Source organism: Oncorhynchus nerka, linkage group LG20 (genome assembly GCF_034236695.1).
Source record: "Oncorhynchus nerka isolate Pitt River linkage group LG20, Oner_Uvic_2.0, whole genome shotgun sequence".
Taxonomy (NCBI): domain Eukaryota; kingdom Metazoa; phylum Chordata; class Actinopteri; order Salmoniformes; family Salmonidae; genus Oncorhynchus; species Oncorhynchus nerka.
The window spans coordinates 6,653,269-6,672,885 of NC_088415.1; the positions used below are offsets into that span (position 1 = coordinate 6,653,269).

Below are 19,617 nucleotides of genomic sequence, written 5' to 3' on the forward strand. Positions count from 1 at the left end.
GAAAGTTAAAAAATAAAAAAAATAAAATGCAGGTAGTCTGCCAGGAAAGGGGGCATTGGTTACCATCACTATATGCTAATAATTTTAAATGTCATCTATTTCTGCGATTACCTATAGCCTGTGAAGCGTGTGGTATAAAATTCAGAACGTGTCACCACAACAGTGGTGGTTCTTCTGAGAAAGGGGGGAATGAATGGTTAAATCTGAGCCCCAAATGGCACCCTATTCCCTACATAGTGCACTACTTTTGACCAGAGCCCTATCAAAAGTAGTGCACTAGATAGGGGACTAGGGTGATATTTGAGTCAAAAGCCAAAGTCTCTAGCACAAAGCATGTGCAAATTAACATGTTTCATTCTCCCGTGGACTGAGGCCCTGAAGGCTGGACGGGCTTTGAGAAGGACGATTGTTTACATCAGGCTGTTATCCCAAATGGTACCCTGTTCCCTATTTAGTGCACTACTTTTGACTAAGGTCTATAGGGTACTGGTCAAAAGTAGGGCACTATGTAGGGCATAGGGTGCCGTTTGGGAAGTAGTCCCAGAGAGTGGCCACCCGCTGCTGGGGTATTCTTCCCCTCTGTCTGGCCATCATTGAGGAGACATGCCCCATTTTAAATGGTTGTTTACTTGTATTAGAAAAAGAGCCAAAATGCTTCTCAATGAACTCTTGTCTACAATTCAATTAGTGGGGCCTAACCTTTCCCTTCTCAGCAGCAGCTAGCGCGGTTTAGTTCCTGTTACCACAGTTCCCTGTCTGTCTTTAGTTCCCTGTCTGTCTTTAGTTCCCTGGCTGTCTGTTACCACAGTTCCCTGGCTGTCTTTAGTTCCCTGGCTGTCTTTAGTTCCCTGGCTGTCTTTAGTTCCCTGGCTGTCTTTAGTTCCCTGGCTGTCTGTTACCACAGTTCCCTGTCTGTCTTTAGTTCCCTGTCTGTCTGTTACCACAGTTTCCTGGCTGTCTGTTACCACAGTTCCCTGGCTGTCTTTAGTTCCCTGTCTGTCTTTAGTTCCCTGTCTGTCTTTAGTTCCCTGTCTGTCTTTAGTTCCCTGTCTGTCTTTAGTTCCCTGTCTGTCTTTAGTTCCCTGGCTGTCTTTAGTTCCCTGTCTGTCTTTAGTTCCCTGTCTGTCTTTAGTTCCCTGGCTGTCTTTAGTTCCCTGGCTGTCTGTTACCACAGTTCCCTGGCTGTCTGTTACCACAGTTCCCTGGCTGTCTTTAGTTCCCTGGCTGTCTGTTACCACAGTTCCCTGGCTGTCTTTAGTTCCCTGGCTGTCTTTAGTTCCCTGGCTGTCTTTAGTTCCCTGGCTGTCTGTTACCACAGTTCCCTGGCTGTCTGTTACCACAGTTCCCTGTCTGTCTTTAGTTCCCTGTCTGTCTTTAGTTCCCTTCTGTATTTAGTACCCTGGCTGTCTGTTACCACAGTTCCCTGGTTGTCTTTAGTTCCCTGGCTGTCTTTAGTTCCCTGGCTGTCTTTAGTTCCCTGGTTGTCTTTAGTTCCCTGGTTGTCTTTAGTTCCCTGGTTGTCTTTAGTTCCCTGTCTGTCTGTTACCACAGTTCCCTGTCTGTCTTTAGTTCCCTGGCTGTCTTTAGTTCCCTGTCTGTCTGATACCACAGTTCCCTGTCTGTCTGATACCACAGTTCCCTGTCTGTATTTAGTTCCCTGTCTGTATTTAGTTCCCTGTCTGTATTTAGTTCCCTGTCTGTATTTAGTTCCCTGTCTGTCTTTAGTTCCCTGTCTGTCTTTAGTTCCCTGGCTGTCTGATACCACAGTTCCCTGTCTGTCTGATACCACAGTTCCCTGTCTGTCTTTAGTTCCCTGTCTGTCTGATACCACAGTTCCCTGTCTGTCTTTAGTTCCCTGTCTGTCTTTAGTTCCCTGGCTGTCTTTAGTTCCCTGGTTGTCTGTTACCACAGTTCCCTGGCTGTCTTTAGTTCCCTGGTTGTCTGTTACCACAGTTCCCTGGCTGTCTGTTACCACAGTTCCCTGGCTGTCTTTAGTTCCCTGTCTGTTACCACAGTTCCCTGGCTGTCTTTAGTTCCCTGGCTGTCTTTAGTTCCCTGTCTGTCTTTAGTTCCCTGGTTGTCTTTAGTTCCCTGGTTGTCTTTAGTTCCCTGTCTGTCTTTAGTTCCCTGGCTGTCTGTTACCACAGTTCCCTGGTTGTCTTTAGTTCCCTGGTTGTCTTTAGTTCCCTGTCTGTCTTTAGTTCCCTGTCTGTCTTTAGTTCCCTGGCTGTCTGTTACCACAGTTCCCTGGTTGTCTTTAGTTCCCTGGTTGTCTGTTACCACAGTTCCCTGGCTGTCTTTAGTTCCCTGGCTGTCTGTTACCACAGTTCCCTGGCTGTCTTTAGTTCCCTGGCTGTCTGTTACCACAGTTCCCTGGCTGTCTTTAGTTCCCTGGCTGTCTTTAGTTCCCTGGCTGTCTGTTACCACAGTTCCCTGGTTGTCTTTAGTTCCCTGGTTGTCTTTAGTTCCCTGGTTGTCTTTAGTTCCCTGTCTGTCTTTAGTTCCCTGTCTGTCTTTAGTTCCCTGGCTGTCTGTTACCACAGTTCCCTGGTTGTCTTTAGTTCCCTGGTTGTCTGTTACCACAGTTCCCTGGCTGTCTTTAGTTCCCTGGCTGTCTGTTACCACAGTTCCCTGGCTGTCTTTAGTTCCCTGGCTGTCTGTTACCACAGTTCCCTGGCTGTCTTTAGTTCCCTGGCTGTCTTTAGTTCCCTGGCTGTCTTTAGTTCCCTGGTTGTCTTTAGTTCCCTGTCTGTCTTTAGTTCCCTGGCTGTCTGTTACCACAGTTCCCTGTCTGTCTTTAGTTCCCTGGGTGTCTGTTACCACAGTTCCCTGGCTGTCTTTAGTTCCCTGTCTGTCTTTAGTTCCCTGGCTGTCTGTTACCACAGTTCCCTGGCTGTCTGTTACCACAGTTCCCTGGCTGTCTGTTACCACAGTTCCCTGGCTGTCTGTTACCACAGTTCCCTGGCTGTCTGTTACCACAGTTCCCTGGCTGTCTGTTACCACAGTTCCCTGTCTGTCTTTAGTTCCCTGTCTGTCTTTAGTTCCCTGTCTGTCTTTAGTTCCCTGTCTGTCTTTAGTACCCTGGCTGTCTGTTACCACAGTTCCCTGGTTGTCTTTAGTTCCCTGGCTGTCTTTAGTTCCCTGGCTGTCTTTAGTTCCCTGGCTGTCTTTAGTTCCCTGGTTGTCTGTTACCACAGTTCCCTGGTTGTCTTTAGTTCCCTGGTTGTCTTTAGTTCCCTGTCTGTCTGTTACCACAGTTCCCTGTCTGTCTTTAGTTCCCTGTCTGTCTTTAGTTCCCTGTCTGTCTTTAGTTCCCTGTCTGTCTGATACCACAGTTCCCTGTCTGTCTGATACCACAGTTCCCTGTCTGTATTTAGTTCCCTGTCTGTATTTAGTTCCCTGGCTGTCTTTAGTTCCCTGGCTGTCTGATACCACAGTTCCCTGTCTGTCTGATACCACAGTTCCCTGTCTGTCTTTAGTTCCCTGTCTGTCTGATACCACAGTTCCCTGTCTGTATTTAGTTCCCTGTCTGTATTTAGTTCCCTGTCTGTCTTTAGTTCCCTGTCTGTCTTTAGTTCCCTGGCTGTCTGATACCACAGTTCCCTGTCTGTCTGATACCACAGTTCCCTGTCTGTCTTTAGTTCCCTGTCTGTCTGATACCACAGTTCCCTGTCTGTCTTTAGTTCCCTGGCTGTCTTTAGTTCCCTGGTTGTCTGTTACCACAGTTCCCTGTCTGTCTTTAGTTCCCTGTCTGTCTTTAGTTCCCTGGCTGTCTGTTACCACAGTTCCCTTGCTGTCTTTAGTTCCCTGGCTGTCTTTAGTTCCCTGTCTGTCTGATACCACATTTTCCTGGCTGTCTTTAGTTCCCTGTCTGTCTTTAGTTCCCTGGCTGTCTGTTACCACAGTTCCCTGGCTGTCTTTAGTTCCCTGTCTGTCTTTAGTTCCCTGGCTGTCTGTTACCACAGTTCCCTGGTTGTCTTTAGTTCCCTGGTTGTCTTTAGTTCCCTGGTTGTCTTTAGTTCCCTGGTTGTCTTTAGTTCCCTGGTTGTCTGTTACCACAGTTCCCTGGCTGTCTTTAGTACCCTGGTTGTCTTTAGTACCCTGGTTGTCTTTAGTACCCTGGTTGTCTTTAGTTCCCTGGTTGTCTTTAGTACCCTGGTTGTCTTTAGTTCCCTGGCTGTCTGTTACCACAGTTCCCTGGCTGTCTTTAGTTCCCTGGCTGTCTTTAGTTCCCTGGTTGTCTTTAGTTCCCTGGTTGTCTTTAGTTCCCTGGTTGTCTTTAGTTCCCTGTCTGTCTTTAGTTCCCTGTCTGTCTTTAGTTCCCTGGCTGTCTTTAGTTCCCTGGCTGTCTTTAGTTCCCTGTCTGTCTTTAGTTCCCTGGCTGTCTTTAGTTCCCTGGCTGTCTTTAGTTCCCTGGCTGTCTTTAGTTCCCTGGCTGTCTGTTACCACAGTTCCCTGGCTGTCTTTAGTTCCCTGGCTGTCTTTAGTTCCCTGTCTGTCTTTAGTTCCCTGGCTGTCTTTAGTTCCCTGGCTGTCTTTAGTTCCCTGGCTGTCTGTTACCACAGTTCCCTGGCTGTCTGTTACCACAGTTCCCTGGCTGTCTTTAGTTCCCTGGCTGTCTGTTACCACAGTTCCCTGGCTGTCTTTAGTTCCCTGGCTGTCTTTAGTTCCCTGTCTGTCTTTAGTTCCCTGGCTGTCTGTTACCACAGTTCCCTGGCTGTCTGTTACCACAGTTCCCTGTCTGTCTTTAGTTCCCTGTCTGTCTTTAGTTCCCTGTCTGTATTTAGTACCCTGGCTGTCTGTTACCACAGTTCCCTGGTTGTCTTTAGTTCCCTGGCCTTTAGTTCCCTGGCTTTAGTTCCCTGGTTGTCTTTTAGTTCCCTGGTTGTCTTTAGTTCCCTGGTTGTCTTTAGTTCCCTGGTTGTCTTTAGTTCCCTGTCTGTCTGTTACCACAGTTCCCTGTCTGTCTTTAGTTCCCTGTCTGTCTTTAGTTCCCTGGCTGTCTTTAGTTCCCTGTCTGTCTGATACCACAGTTCCCTGTCTGTCTGATACCACAGTTCCCTGTCTGTATTTAGTTCCCTGTCTGTATTTAGTTCCCTGTCTGTATTTAGTTCCCTGTCTGTATTTAGTTCCCTGTCTGTCTTTAGTTCCCTGTCTGTCTTTAGTTCCCTGTCTGTCTTTAGTTCCCTGGCTGTCTGATACCACAGTTCCCTGTCTGTCTGATACCACAGTTCCCTGTCTGTATTTAGTTCCCTGTCTGTATTTAGTTCCCTGTCTGTATTTAGTTCCCTGTCTGTCTTTAGTTCCCTGGCTGTCTGATACCACAGTTCCCTGTCTGTCTGATACCACAGTTCCCTGTCTGTCTTTAGTTCCCTGTCTGTCTGATACCACAGTTCCCTGTCTGTCTTTAGTTCCCTGTCTGTCTTTAGTTCCCTGGCTCTCTTTAGTTCCCTGGTTGTCTGTTACCACAGTTCCCTGGCTGTCTTTAGTTCCCTGGTTGTCTGTTACCACAGTTCCCTGGCTGTCTGTTACCACAGTTCCCTGGCTGTCTTTAGTTCCCTGTCTGTTACCACAGTTCCCTGGCTGTCTTTAGTTCCCTGGCTGTCTTTAGTTCCCTGTCTGTCTTTAGTTCCTTTGTCTTTAGTTCCCTGGTTGTCTTTAGTTCCCTGTCTGTCTTTAGTTCCCTGTCTGTTACCACAGTTCCCTGGTTGTCTTTAGTTCCCTGGTTGTCTTTAGTTCTTTAGTTCCTGTCTGTCTTTAGTTCCCTGTCTGTCTTTAGTTCCCTGGCTGTCTGTTACCACAGTTCCCTGGTTGTCTTTAGTTCTGGTTGTCTGTTACCACAGTTCCCTGGCTGTCTTTAGTTCCCTGGCTGTCTGTTACCACAGTTCCCTGGCTGTCTTTAGTTCTTGTCTGTTACCCAGTTCCCTGGCTGTCTTTAGTTCCCTGGCTGTCTTTAGTTCCCTGGCTGTCTTTAGTTCCCTGGTTGTCTTTAGTTCCCTGTCTGTCTTTAGTTCCCTGGCTGTCTGTTACCACAGTTCCCTGTCTGTCTTTAGTTCCCTGGGTGTCTGTTACCACAGTTCCCTGGCTGTCTTTAGTTCCCTGTCTGTCTTTAGTTCCCTGGCTGTCTGTTACCACAGTTCCCTGGCTGTCTGTTACCACAGTTCTGTCTTTACCACAGTTCCCTGGCTGTCTGTTACCACAGTTCCCTGGCTGTCTGTTACCACAGTTCCCTGGCTGTCTGTTACCACAGTTCCCTGTCTGGTTCCCTGTCTGTTTTAGTTCCCTGTCTGTCTTTAGTTCCCTGTCTGTCTTTAGTACCCTGGCTGTCTGTTCCCTGGTTGTCTTTAGTTCCCTGGCTGTCTTTAGTTCCCTGGCTGTCTTTAGTTCCCTGGCTGTCTTTAGTTCCCTGGTTGTCTGTTACCACAGTTCCCTGGTTGTCTTTAGTTCCCTGGTTGTCTTTAGTTCCCTGTCTGTCTGTTACCACAGTTCCCTGTCTGTCTTTAGTTCCCTGTCTGTCTTTAGTTCCCTGTCTGTCTTTAGTTCCCTGTCTGTCTTTAGTTCCCTGTCTGATACCACAGTTCCCTGTCTGTCTGATACCACAGTTCCCTGTCTGTCTGATACCACAGTTCCCTGTCTGTATTTAGTTCCCTGGCTGTCTTTAGTTCCCTGGCTGTCTGATACCACAGTTCCCTGTCTGTCTGATACCACAGTTCCCTGTCTGTCTTTAGTTCCCTGTCTGTCTGATACCACAGTTCCCTGTCTGTTTTAGTTCCTGTCTGTACCCCTGGTTTTAGTTCCCTTTAGTTCCCTGGTTCCCTGTCTGATACCACAGTTAGTCTGTTACCCAGTTCCCTTGTTGTCTTTAGTTCCCTGGCTGTCTTTAGTTCCCTGTCTGTCTGATACCACATTTTCCTGGCTGTCTTTAGTTCCCTGTCTGTCTTTAGTTCCCTGGCTGTCTGTTACCACAGTTCCCTGGTTGTCTTTAGTTCCCTGGTTGTCTTTAGTTCCCTGGTTGTCTTTAGTTCCCTGGTTGTCTTTAGTTCCCTGGTTGTCTTTAGTTCCCTGGTTGTCTGTTACCACAGTTCCCTGGCTGTCTTTAGTACCCTGGTTGTCTTTAGTACCCTGGTTGTCTTTAGTACCCTGGTTGTCTTTAGTTCCCTGGTTGTCTTTAGTACCCTGGTTGTCTTTAGTTCCTGGTTCCCTGTCTTTAGTTCCCTGGTTGTCTGTTACCACAGTTCCCTGGTTGTCTTTAGTTCCCTGGTTGTCTTTAGTTCCCTGGTTGTCTTTAGTTCCCTGTTGTCTTTAGTTCCCTGGCTGTCTTTAGTTCCCTGGCTGTCTTTAGTTCCCTGGCTGTCTTTAGTTCCCTGGTTCTGTCTTTAGTTCCCTGGCTGTCTTTAGTTCCCTGGCTGTCTTTAGTTCCCTGGCTGTCTTTAGTTCCCTGGCTGTCTTTAGTTCCCTGGCTGGCTGTCTTTAGTTCCCTGGCTGTCTTTAGTTCCCTGGTTGTCTTTAGTTCCCTGGTTGTATGCTTGTCCCCTAGCAACATGGACAGAATACAGATCGAATCGATCAGACATGCTGATGATCGGTAGTGACGCCAGAGCCGAGCCAGTAAAGTGCATCATTTTGTTCACTTGACATCCTATTAGACAATGTGGAACACATGACGACAATAAACACATTTTAACCATTGATTTAAGCTGTCACTTGGTGCAATACAATGTTCCAAGCAATGCGCCAAGCTACACCAGCTGTTACATAAGATTGCAACATTTGAGTGGGGCAAGAAATTGGCAAAACCAGATCTGGGCTGCACAGCACAAACGCACGTAGGAGCTGCTGTATGTTGCCAGGCAAATTTCCCCTAAAAGTATTTCATTTTAAATTGATTCAAAACATCACAGATTGGTCTGGGACCAAGCTACAGTGAATCAGGTTCTCATCTTGTGTTTGGTGCCAAGTCTTTGGTGTTGATTTGTAGATCTGTCCAGTAGCAGGGCAAGTACTGCACTATGAAGGGAATATGGTGCACTATGAAGGGAATATGGTGCACTATGAAGGGAATATGGTGCCTTTTGGGACTGAGACTCTGTGTTCTGTAACTCTGTCTAGCAGCTGGTCACTGTCTAGTAGCTGGTCACTGCATTCACAGTGTAGCCAGACCAGTAGCCTTGTGTTTTCTTGCCCTGGAAAACCAGACTGTAACAGTGTGTGTTATCTGTTTAAGCCTCCCCGCGGTCGGTAGCAGGGCCCTCCCCGCGGTCGGTAGCAGGGGTCTCCCAGTTGCAAATGATGCTCTTGTGTTTGTTTTTTTCCCCAAAAAATGTTCTTTATGTGAAACCACATTATTTGGTTTACACACCCAAACCAGACTACCCCGGTGACCTAGTAACAGTTAGTTAGTTAGTCCTTGTAGAAGACTGTCAGTTATTTTTGCGAGGGTCATTCTGATAGTAATTTTAGCTGTGAAAAACATTAAATTGAATTCAGCTAATCAACCCTCTCATCATCCCAGTGAGCTCAAAGTTGTTTTTTTATGCGCTGTTATTTAGGCATACTAAGACTTTCTGGAGGGGGGGGGGGGTCTTTAAGCAATGGGTGGTGCTGCCCCCAATCTTCTTGGAGTCATTTCATGGAATATTTCAAACATTCTGAAGACAAAATGATTTCGTAATGTTGTAGTGTGTTCCAGTGATTGGACACAGTATAATATTAACATCAAAGCCTCTGACCTCTTATAGTGTTTAAGGGTCAGTTGCACATATATAACCAGCCATAGTCAGTTGATTAGCCAGTAGCTGTGGGTTAATGAGTTGACCTGAGGCAGTTTTAAAATACTAATCTCATATAATTACCAGATGCTTTTTATCCACAATGATTCCTGCATGTGGGAATTGAACCCACAACCGTGCTAACTTTACTCACACCAGGCCCTTACTGAACCACACATTATAGTAATAGGGGAATAGGAAGTCAATGTAAGTTGTTGGTGTAATGATTTGTGTTCGACCTCTCTTCTCATCCATCTTCCCTTCCTACTAGCTCTTCTCCTCCTCATCCATCTCTCCTTTCTCATCCTCATCCATCTCCCCTTCCTCCTCTCTCTTCTCCTCCTATTTCTTCCCAGGTGGGCTTGAACCAAGACCTGGCCTGATCCTGTTACCTGGCAACCAGTGAAGGGGCACCAATCCTAGCCTCCTGATTGGCTGTGACCGAAGCAGGCTGTAGAGGTGGTGAGGAGGGGGCAACCGAAAACAAACTACTTTGCTCACCCCCTTTTTTTGTTTCTTCTTTGTTTTGAAGGGGGGGGGAAGAGGAGCACTCGACAGGAGGAGGAGTGCTCTGTGGGCGCTCTAACTTCACAAAGGAGCATGGGGCAGAGTGTTCCTGGAGGCATAAAGACTATTGACATGAGGGACCCGGCATTCAGGCCTCTGGAGCTGGCAGCTCTGGACCATAACAAGCCCTCCAGGCTGGATCTGCTGCTGGACATGCCCCCTGCTGGACAGGAGGTCCAGATGCAGCACTCGTGGAACAACAACGACCGATCGCTCAACATCTTCGTCAAGGACGACAACAAACTGGTCTTCCATCGGCACCCCGTGGCTCAGAGCACGGATGCCATCCGGGCCTGTATCGGCTACACCCGGGGGCTACACATCTGGGAGATCAGCTGGGCCATGAGACAGCGGGGCACGCACGCCATCGTCGGCGTGGCGACGGGAGACGCGCCGCTTCATTCCGTAGGCTACACGACCCTGGTGGGTAATAACCACGAGTCCTGGGGCTGGGACCTGGGACGGAATAGACTTCACCACGATGGAAAGAATCAGCCCAGTAAGATGTACCCTGCGTTCCTGGAGCCGGATGAGACGTTTATAGTCCCCGATTCATTCCTGGTAGTGTTGGACATGGACGAGGGGACTCTGAGCTATATAGTGGACGGACAATACTTAGGGGTGGCTTTCAGAGGACTCAAGGGGAGGAAGCTGTACCCTGTCGTCAGTGCTGTGTGGGGGCACTGTGAAATACGAATCCGCTACATCAATGGACTCGATCGTAAGTAGTGCCTATAACAGAGCTCTCCAACCCTGTTCCTGGAGAGCTACCCTCCTGTAGGTTTAAACTCCAGCCCTGTTCCTGGAGAGCTACCCTCCTATAGGTTTAAACTCCAGCCCTGTTCCTGGAGAGCTACCCTCATATAGGTTTAAACTCCAGCCCTGTTCCTGGAGAGCTACCCTCATATAGGTTTAAACTCCAGCCCTGTTCCTGGAGAGCTACCCTCCTATAGGTTCACTCCAACCCTGTTCCTGGAGAGCTACCCTCCTATAGGTTCACTCCAACCCTGTTCCTGGAGAGCTACCCTCCTATAGGTTTAAACTCCAGCCCCAGTTATAACTAACCTGATTCAGTTAATGATCCAGTGAATGATGAGAATGAGGTGGACTAGATTAGGATTGGAGCGAAAACTAGCTTTTCATGAACAGGGTTGGAGTGCCCTGGCCTATAATATATTTTCTAAACTGTAATTATTCAGAGTTGGCTTTGGTCTGAGATATGATTTGGGACTCTTCTTTTTTTCTTTTCTAAACGCCATAGGAATCTACTATAGCCTCGTCTCACAGCCAGCTGTTGTCTTGGGTTCTTTGGAACGTGTAGAAATATTCTATGTAGAACAAACATGCCTCTCTGACATGCATTAGGATAAGGAATCATGTTGGCTCTAGTTATGACACTTCTATATGTTCCAGTTGCAAAGATGAGTGCTACTGCACGTGTTCCTAGCTATCACTTAATACTTCCTCCTCGGGAACTATAGCAACAGTGTCTGTCTGGACATTGGTTGGAATCTGGCAAATGTACGTTTTTCCCTCCACCAATCAATGGCAGGTAAAATGAGAGAATCTACCAGACACTTTATTTATTTTTTTTAACCAGAAAAATATTACACCAAAAATAACTGAATGAGCATTCTTTAATGTTTTTAAAAACAAGAAGCTTCTTACTAGTAATACAGAATGTATTGCTCAATTACCTTCGTGACCTGAGTTTTAAATAATTAGTTAAAATAAGTAATTTTGATACAATAGTCAAACTGATAAACGGTTGTACAACTGAACATCAACAATCAACAAAGTTCCTTGCTCTGCCACTAAATACTGAGTGATACGGTTGATTTATTATTATTTTTAATATTTTTTTACAAGTAAATGTAGGATCACAATAAAATTGAGTGTTTTTAATGATTAAATGACAAAGTTTTTTTGGGGGTGTCTTCCACGCTCAATGTACCCCCAAATATGAGTCATTGGGTGAGACCAACGTGTTCACCTGCCCCCTTTAAGTTAACAGCACATTTTAGTTATTTTTTTTAACCTTTTATTTAACCAGGCAAGTCAGTTAAGAACAGATTCTTATTTTCAATGACGGCCTAGGAACAGTGGGTTAACTGCCTTGTTCAGGGGCAGAACGACAGATTTGTATCTTGTCAGCTCGGGGGTTTGAACTTGCAACCTTCCGGTTACTAGCCCAACGCTCTAACCACTAGGCTACCCTGCCACCACATGTGTCTGTCTATCAGAGATGAGAATCTCTGTCTACGTTTGCAGCAGTTAGTTGCAGCAAACTCAAACTAATATTGAAAAACAACCCTAGCGTGTGAACAAAACGATGTAACTAGCAGGATAATGTCACACTTCACTAGCCTTTCAGCTTCTACATTTGGGCTTTGGATTGGGGAGGGGGGGGGGGGGGGGTGGATAGAAACGGTTCTCAAATGCTGTGTCATCACCCGGTGAAATAGACATCTTACCCGCTAATGCCAAAATCTACCCTCATTTGGCTGGTGACGGGGGTGTTCATTTCCCACCCTGGTTGTAAATGCTTCCTCCTAGGGAGCTTTAGGAGCAGTGTCAGTCTGTCTAGACATTGGGCTGTACAGACGGATGTGATTCAGAACTAGGTCATAGACACTTTCAGGGCTGCATTTGACATTTTGTTATAAAAAAAACTCTAAATGTATCTAATATATATAAAGTCAAGAAATCTGTAATTGATTTAAAAAAAAATTATTATTATTTTTTGCTGAGAAGATCTTAGTCGTAACAGTTTAGTCGCCAACTACTATATATTTAACAGTGGACCATAGGAATTGACCGAGAGGACACAAACAGATCTGAGATCAGGCTTCTCTGGTGTTGCCTTGGTGTGGACCATAGGAATTGACCGAGAGGACACAAACAGATCTGAGATCAGGCTTCTCTGGTGTTGCCTTGGTGTGGACCATAGACCATAGGAATTGACCGAGAGGACACAAACAGATCTGAGATCAGGCTTCTCTAGTGTTGCCTTGGTGTGGACCATAGGAATTGACCGAGAGGACACAAACAGATCTGAGATCAGGCTTCTCTGGTGTTGCCTTGGTGTGGACCATAGGAATTGACCAAGAGGATACAAACAGATCTGAGATCAGGCTTCTCTGGTGTTGCCTTGGTGTGGACCATAGGAATTGACCGAGAGGACACAAACAGATCTGAGATCAGGCTTCTCTGGTGTTGCCTTGGTGTGCGTTCATGTTTTTAATGATGTTTTTAATGGGGCCAACCTTTGAACATTCTGTTACACCCAAGTTAATTACATCAATAAACACTGAAATTGTGAGGACATCTCAAATGGCACCCTATTCCCTACATAGTGCACTACTTTAGACCAGGGCTAATAGGGGTAGTGCACTACTTTAGACCAGGGCTAATAGGGGTAGTGCACTACTTTAGACCAGGGCTAATAGGGGTAGTGCACTACTTTAGACCAGGACCCATATGGGTAGTGCACTACTTTAGACCAGGACCCATAGGGGTAGTGCACTACTTTAGACCAGGGCCAATAGGACTCTGTTGTAGTAGTGCACTACTTTAGACCAGGGCCAATAGGACTCTGTAGTAGTAGTATTAGTAGTAGTGCACTATTTTAGACCAGGGCCAATAGGACTCTGTTGTAGTAGTGCACTACTTTAGACCAGGGCCAATAGGACTCTGTTGTAGTAGTAGTGCACTACTTTAGACCAGGGCCAATAGGACTCTGTTGTAGTAGTAGTGCACTACTTTAGACCAGGGCCAATGGGACTCTGTAGTAGTAGTAGTAGTGCACTACTTTAGACCAGGGCTAATAGGACTCTGTAGTAGTAGTAGGGCACTACTTTAGACCAGGGCCAATAGGACTGTAGTAGTAGTGCACTACTTTAGACCAGGGCCAATAGGACTCTGTAGTAGTAGTGTACTACTTTAGACCAGGACCAATAGGATTCTGTGGTAGTAGTGTACTACTTTAGACCAGGGCCAATAGGACTCTGTAGTAGTGCACTACTTTAGACCACAGTTTTGAGTACAACTTCGTGATGTAATGGACTTGGGTGTAACGGTACAGTTCAAAGGTCGACCCCGTTTTAAAAGACATTACTGCACATCAAGGTTACACCAGAGAACTGAGGATTTGTAGCCTGGACCCAGACCTTTGTTCTCTCTTGCCAGTTCCTATGGTCACTGTTAATGTAAAGGAGTTGGCGAGACAACACAAACAGATCTGGAACCAAGCTAGAACAGACTACAGTCCCAGATCTGATAGTGTGGTCTTGCCTAATTCTATGATTAATGGCAAAAATCGATCTGGGACCAAGTTAGAGGCATCTACAGATTACACTGTTAGGCTAGCCTGGTCCCAGATCTATTTGTACCGTTTTCCCAAACTTTAGCCTGCCAATTCAGCAAGACAGCCTAAACAGATCTGGGACCAGGCTAGAGCCACTGATTACACTGTTAGGCTAGCCTGGTCCCAGATCTATTTGTACTGCCTGCCATTAGCAAGACTGAACAGATCTGGGACCAGGCTAGAGCCACTGATTACACCGTTAGGCTAGCCTGGTCCCAGATCTATTTGTACTGTTTTCCCAAACTTTAGCCTGCCAATTCAACAAGACAGCCTAAACAGATCTGGGACCAGGCTAGAGCCACTGATTACAACTACTATGTAAGCCAGTTGAGCACAACCTGATAATGTGCCATTGGCATTGTGATTCAATCTCTTTATTTTTATTTTTTATCTCTCTCTTCTATGCCCCAGATACAACAAATGTAATCATTTCACAAACCTGTTGATCACTTTGATCTAGGTCTGGGTAGCATTTTCTGTAGTAAGGAGTGTCAACAGAATAGTCCCTTCAAAGTTATTGATCTGACAACTAGAATAGTATACTGAGTGAGGTCTGGGTAGCATTTTCTGTAGTAAGGAGTGTCAACTAGTATAGTATACTGAGGTCTGGGTAGCATTTTCTGTAGTAAGGAGTGTCAACAGAATAGTCCCTTCAAGTTATTGATCTGACAACTAGAATAGTATACTGTAAAACCTGTATGTTTCCCAGGTCCAACGCACACTGAACAGCAATGCAACATGCAACAATCTCAATGATTTTTACTGAGTTACAGTTCATATAAGGAAATCAGTCCATTTTGAAATAAATGTATTAGGCCCAAATCTATACATTTCACATGACTGGGCAGAGGCCCACCCACTGGGAAGCCAGGCCCACCCACTGGGAAGCCAGGCCCACCCACTGGGAAGCCAGGCCCACCCACTGGGAAGCCAGGCCCACCCACTGGGAAGCCAGGCCCACCCACTGGGAAGCCAGGCCCACCCACTGGGAAGCCAGGCGCATCCACTGGGAAGCCAGGCGCATCCACTGGGAAGCCAGGCGCATCCACTGGGCAGCCAGGCCCACCCACTGGGAAGCCAGGCGCATCCACTGGGAAGCCAGGCGCATCCACTGGGAAGCCAGGCCCATCCACTGGGAAGCCAGGCCCATCCACTGGGAAGCCAGGCCCATCCACTGGGAAGCCAGGCCCATCCACTGGGAAGCCAGGCCCATCCAGTCAGAATGCCTTTTTTTTTCCCACAAAAGGGCTTTGTTACAGACATAAATACTCCTTAGTTTCATCAGCTGTCCCGGTGGCTGGTCTCAGACGATCAGTTTCCTCAGCTGTCCCGGTGGCTGGTCTCAGACGATCCTGCAGGTTTTCATCAGCTGTCCCGGTGGCTGGTCTCAGACGATCCCGCAGGTGAAGAAGCCGGATGTGGCAGTCCTGGGCTGATGTAGTTACACGTGGCCTGAAGGTTGTGTGGCCGGTTGAAAGTACTGCCAAATTCTCTTAAACGACGTTGGACGCGGCTTATGGTAGAGATATGAACATTCAATTATCTGGCAACAGCTCAGGTGAACATTCCTGCAGTCAGAATGTCAATTACACGCTCCCTCAAAACTTGAGACATCTGTGGCATTGTGTTGTGTGACAAAACAGCACATTTTAGTGGCCTTTTATTCTCCCTGGCACAAGGTGCACCTGTGTAATGATCATGCTGTTTAATCAGCTTCTTGATATGTCACACCTGTCAGATGGATAGATTCCCTTGGCAAAGGAAAAATGCTCAGTAACAGGGATGTAAACGAATTAGTGCACAACATTTAAGAGAAAGGAATGTACTAACACGGATGTAAACAAAGAGAAATACGTTTGTTTTTTTTGTGCGTATAGAACATTTCTGGGAACTTTTATGAAACATGGGACCAACACTTTACATGTTGCGTTTTATATTATGACTGTTTGTGACGTTTTGGTGTTTGGTAGGGCTTTTTTTGGGCTGTTCGCACACATTCTTTACTTGAGGCAAGTTGAAGTTCGGTAACCGAAGTCGACGCCCCTTCATCCGTGATTGGTCAATAGTAGTACCTAGTAGGAGTCAACTATGGATGCGATTGTTCAACCAAGTGTTTGTCAATGAGACGACGACTAGTTAATATTTGTCAAGTGAAAACAATTTGCATCAAACATCTTAGATGTAAAATAATGCAACCTAAGATCTCCTCTACACATTAAGAAATGTGTAATTAATTGACTATTTTGAGGAAGTTTATACTGGCTACTATGTTGCTGCAGTGAGACAAAACAGTAATATTACTGCCTTCTTTCTTCTCATTTTCCAAGCGAAGGTTTTTAAGGGAGTGTGCGAGAGGCACCGTCGTCCACCTAGCTGAGTTCTGCGAGTAAACCGAGCCTAGTATGCAGGCGCCTTAAGCCAGCTTTTCCATTGCATTGCTTTCACCAATTTATGTCAAAAGCCATTTTTAAGGAAGGAGGATTCAAACGGGCACCTTGGAGTTTATTTTTCCCTCTCGGCACGCGATCTGACCATGAAAAACTCTGAGCCCAAGTCCTTCTCTATTCTAGAACGTCTCATTCTGCAGCAAGAATCGAATCAAATGTTATTTGTCAGGATGTGTCAACCAACCCATGTACTTCGTAAGAAAATATTTTGTAAATTAACTAAAGTAACAATGTGGCTATGTACAGGGGGTACCAGTACCGAGTCAATGTGCGGGGAGTCCATGTAATTGTAGGTCGGGGTAAAGTGGCTATGTACAGGGGGTACCAGTACCGAGTCAATGTGCGGGGGGAGTCCAGGTAATTGTAGGTCGGGGTAAAGTGGCTATGCATAGATAATAAACATTGAGTAGCAGTAGTGTAAAAACAAAGGGGGTCGGTTGATGTAAACAGTCCAGGTGACCATTTGATTTGCTGTTCAGGGGTATTATGGCTGTATTATGGCTTGGGGGGGTTGAAGCTGTTAGTAAGGAGCCTTTTGGACCTCGACTTGGCACTCCGGTACCGCTTGCTGTGCGGTAGCAGAAAGTCTCCAATTTTTTTGTGGGCCTTCCTCTGAAACCGCTTAGTATACAGGTCCTGGATGGCAGGGAGCTCCAGTGATGTACTGGGCTGTACGCACTACCCTCTGATATAGAGGTCCTGGATGGCTGGGAGCTGGGCCCCAGTGATGTACTGGGCTGTCCTCACTACCCTCTGATATAGTGGTCCTGGATGGCTGGGAGCTGGGCCCCAGTGATGTACTGGGCTGTACGCACTACCCTCTGATATAGAGGTCCTGGATGGCTGGGAGCTGGGCCCCAGTGATGTACTGGGCTGTCCTCACTACCCTCTGATATAGTGGTCCTGGATGGCAGGGAGCTCCAGTGATGTACTGGGCTGTCCTCACTACCCTCTGATATAGAGGTCCTGGATGGCAGGAAGCTTGGCCCCAGTGATGTACTGGGCTGTCCTCACCACCCTCTGATATACAGGTCCTGGATGGCAGGAAGCTTGGCCCCAGTGATGTACTGGGCTGTCCTCACTACCCTCTGATATAGAGGTCCTGGATGGCAGGAAGCTTGGCCCCAGTGATGTACTGGGCTGTCCTCACTACCCTCTGATATACAGGTCCTGGATGTCAGGAAGCTTGGCCCCAGTGATGTACTGGGCTGTCCTCACTACCCTCTGATATACAGGTCCTGGATGGCAGGAAGCTTGGCCCCAGTGATGTACTGGGCTGTCCTCACTACCCTCTGATATAGAGGTCCTGGATGGCAGGAAGCTTGGCCCCAGTGATGTACTGGGCTGTCCTCACTACCCTCTGATATACAGGTCCTGGATGTCAGGAAGCTTGGCCCCAGTGATGTACTGGGCTGTCCTCACTACCCTCTGATATACAGGTCCTGGATGGCAGGAAGCTTGGCCCCAGTGATGTACTGGGCTGTCCTCACCACCCTCTGTAGAGCCTTACGGATGCCATAACAGGCGGTGATGCAACTGGTCTCCTGAGGAGGAAAAGGCGTTTTTTCGTGCCCTCTTCATGACTGTCTTGGTATATTTTGACCATGATAGTTTGTTGGTGATGTGGACACCAAGGAACTTGAAGCTCTTGACCCGCTCCACTACAGCCCAGTTGATGTTAATGGGGTCCTGTTCAGCCCTCCTTTTCCTGTAGTCCACGATCAGCGCCGTTGTCTTGATCAAGTTGAGGGAGAGGTTGTTGTCCTGGCAACACCACACTGCCAGGTCTCTGACCTCCTCCCTATAGGCTCATCGTTGTCGGTGATCAGGTCTACCACCATTGTGTTTTTCAGCAAACTTAATGTTGGAAACTGTGGGGAGCTTGACGTTCTCGCTCTCTCTCGCGCTCTCTCTCGCTCTCTCTCGCGCTCTCTCTCGCTCTCTCGCTCTCTCTCTCGCGCTCTCTCTCGCTCTCGCTCTCTCGCGCTCTCTCTCGCTCTCGCTCTCTCGCTCGCTCGCTCTCTCTCTCTCGCTCTCCAAAGGGCCTTTTGTGGGAAACATGTTTATATTTTTTGTTTCACTTGCTTTGGCAATCAGAAATAAATAGTAAACATTACCTTACGTTACTCGTTACATTATACTGAAACGTTTTTAAATGATAGAAATTTAAAATGTTTATATTATGGCCATGTACTGTGTTGTAACAATATGAAAATAGTTGGAGCTGGGTGATAATATAATATAATAAATATCATATTACACTATTTTTCACTTTCTTTTTAAAAATGTATTATTTTTTTATATATTTTTATATATTTTTTTACAGTATTTTATGTTTTTGAACAGTGTAAGTTCTAAATTTGCTTCATGACTAGTGCTTGACCCTAGGGAGGCAACACATACACACTAGGTCAATGGGTCTTCCTCCATTCTGATTGGTTTATACTGTTCTATTCAACCTCAACCAAAACCCATTTTCAGCATTTTCATCCATTTCTTGATTTCACTTGAGATCATTTCCACACTGCCACTTGGGCTGTACGATATGGGCAAACAATCTAAGCTTTGTTTTTAACCAAATGTTGCAATTGCGATTTGACTTGTGATTTAGAACAAAACACTTGGGTGAACTGTTGGACTCATGGAAATAGAATGATTATACATACATACATACATACATACATACATACATACATACATACATACGTGTGAGCTGAGGTGGGAGACTCTGTCCATAGGACAACAATCAGTCGCATATTGCACAAATCGGGCCTTTATGGAAGAGTGGCAAGAAGAAAGCCATTTCTTAAAGATATCCATAAAAAGTGTTGTTTAAAGTTTGCCACAAGCCACCTGGGAGACACATGTGGAAGAAGGTGTTCTGGTCAGATGAAACCAAAATTGAACATTTTGGCAACAATGCAAAACGTTATGTTTGGTGTAAAAGCAACACAGCTCATCACCCTGAACATACCATCCCCACTGTCAAACATGGTGGTGGCAGCATCATGGTTTGGGCCTGCTTTTCTTCAGCAGGGACAGGGAAGATGGTTAAAATTGATGGGACGATTGATGGAGCCAAATACAGGACCATTCTGGAAGAAAACCTGATGGAGTCTGCAAAAGACCTGAGACTGGGACGGAGATTTGTCTTCAAACAAGACAATGATCCAAAACATAAAGCAAAATCTACAATGGAATGGTTAAAAAATAAACATATCCAGGTGTTAGAATGGCCAAGTCAAAGTCCAGACCTGAATCCAATCGAGAATCTGTGGAAAGAACTGTTCACAAATGCTCTCCATCCAACCTCACTGAGCTCGAGCTGTTTTGCAAGGATTGGGAAAACATTTCAGTCTCTCGATGTGCAAAACTGATAGAGACATACCCCAAGCGACTTTCAGCTGTAATCGCAGCAAAAGGTGGCGCTACAAAGTATTAACTTAATTAAGGGGGCTGAATAATTTTG

The 19,617-nt window shown here is 46.3% G+C and overlaps 1 protein-coding gene across 2 annotated transcripts in view; it reads left to right on the forward strand.

Annotated features, from left to right (window-relative positions):
- Nucleotides 1-19,617, forward strand: part of LOC115125237 (SPRY domain-containing SOCS box protein 1-like) — a 37,507-nt gene that overhangs the window by 3,906 nt on the left and 13,984 nt on the right. The window contains exon 2 of one of the 2 annotated variants that reach the window (XM_065005150.1): nucleotides 9,040-10,056. In XM_065005150.1, coding sequence (XP_064861222.1) covers nucleotides 9,369-10,056 — 688 coding nt within the window. In that variant the 5' untranslated portion in view covers nucleotides 9,040-9,368. The remainder of the gene's footprint in view (nucleotides 1-9,039; nucleotides 10,057-19,617) is intronic. The other variant, XM_065005151.1, reaches the window with a different exon arrangement.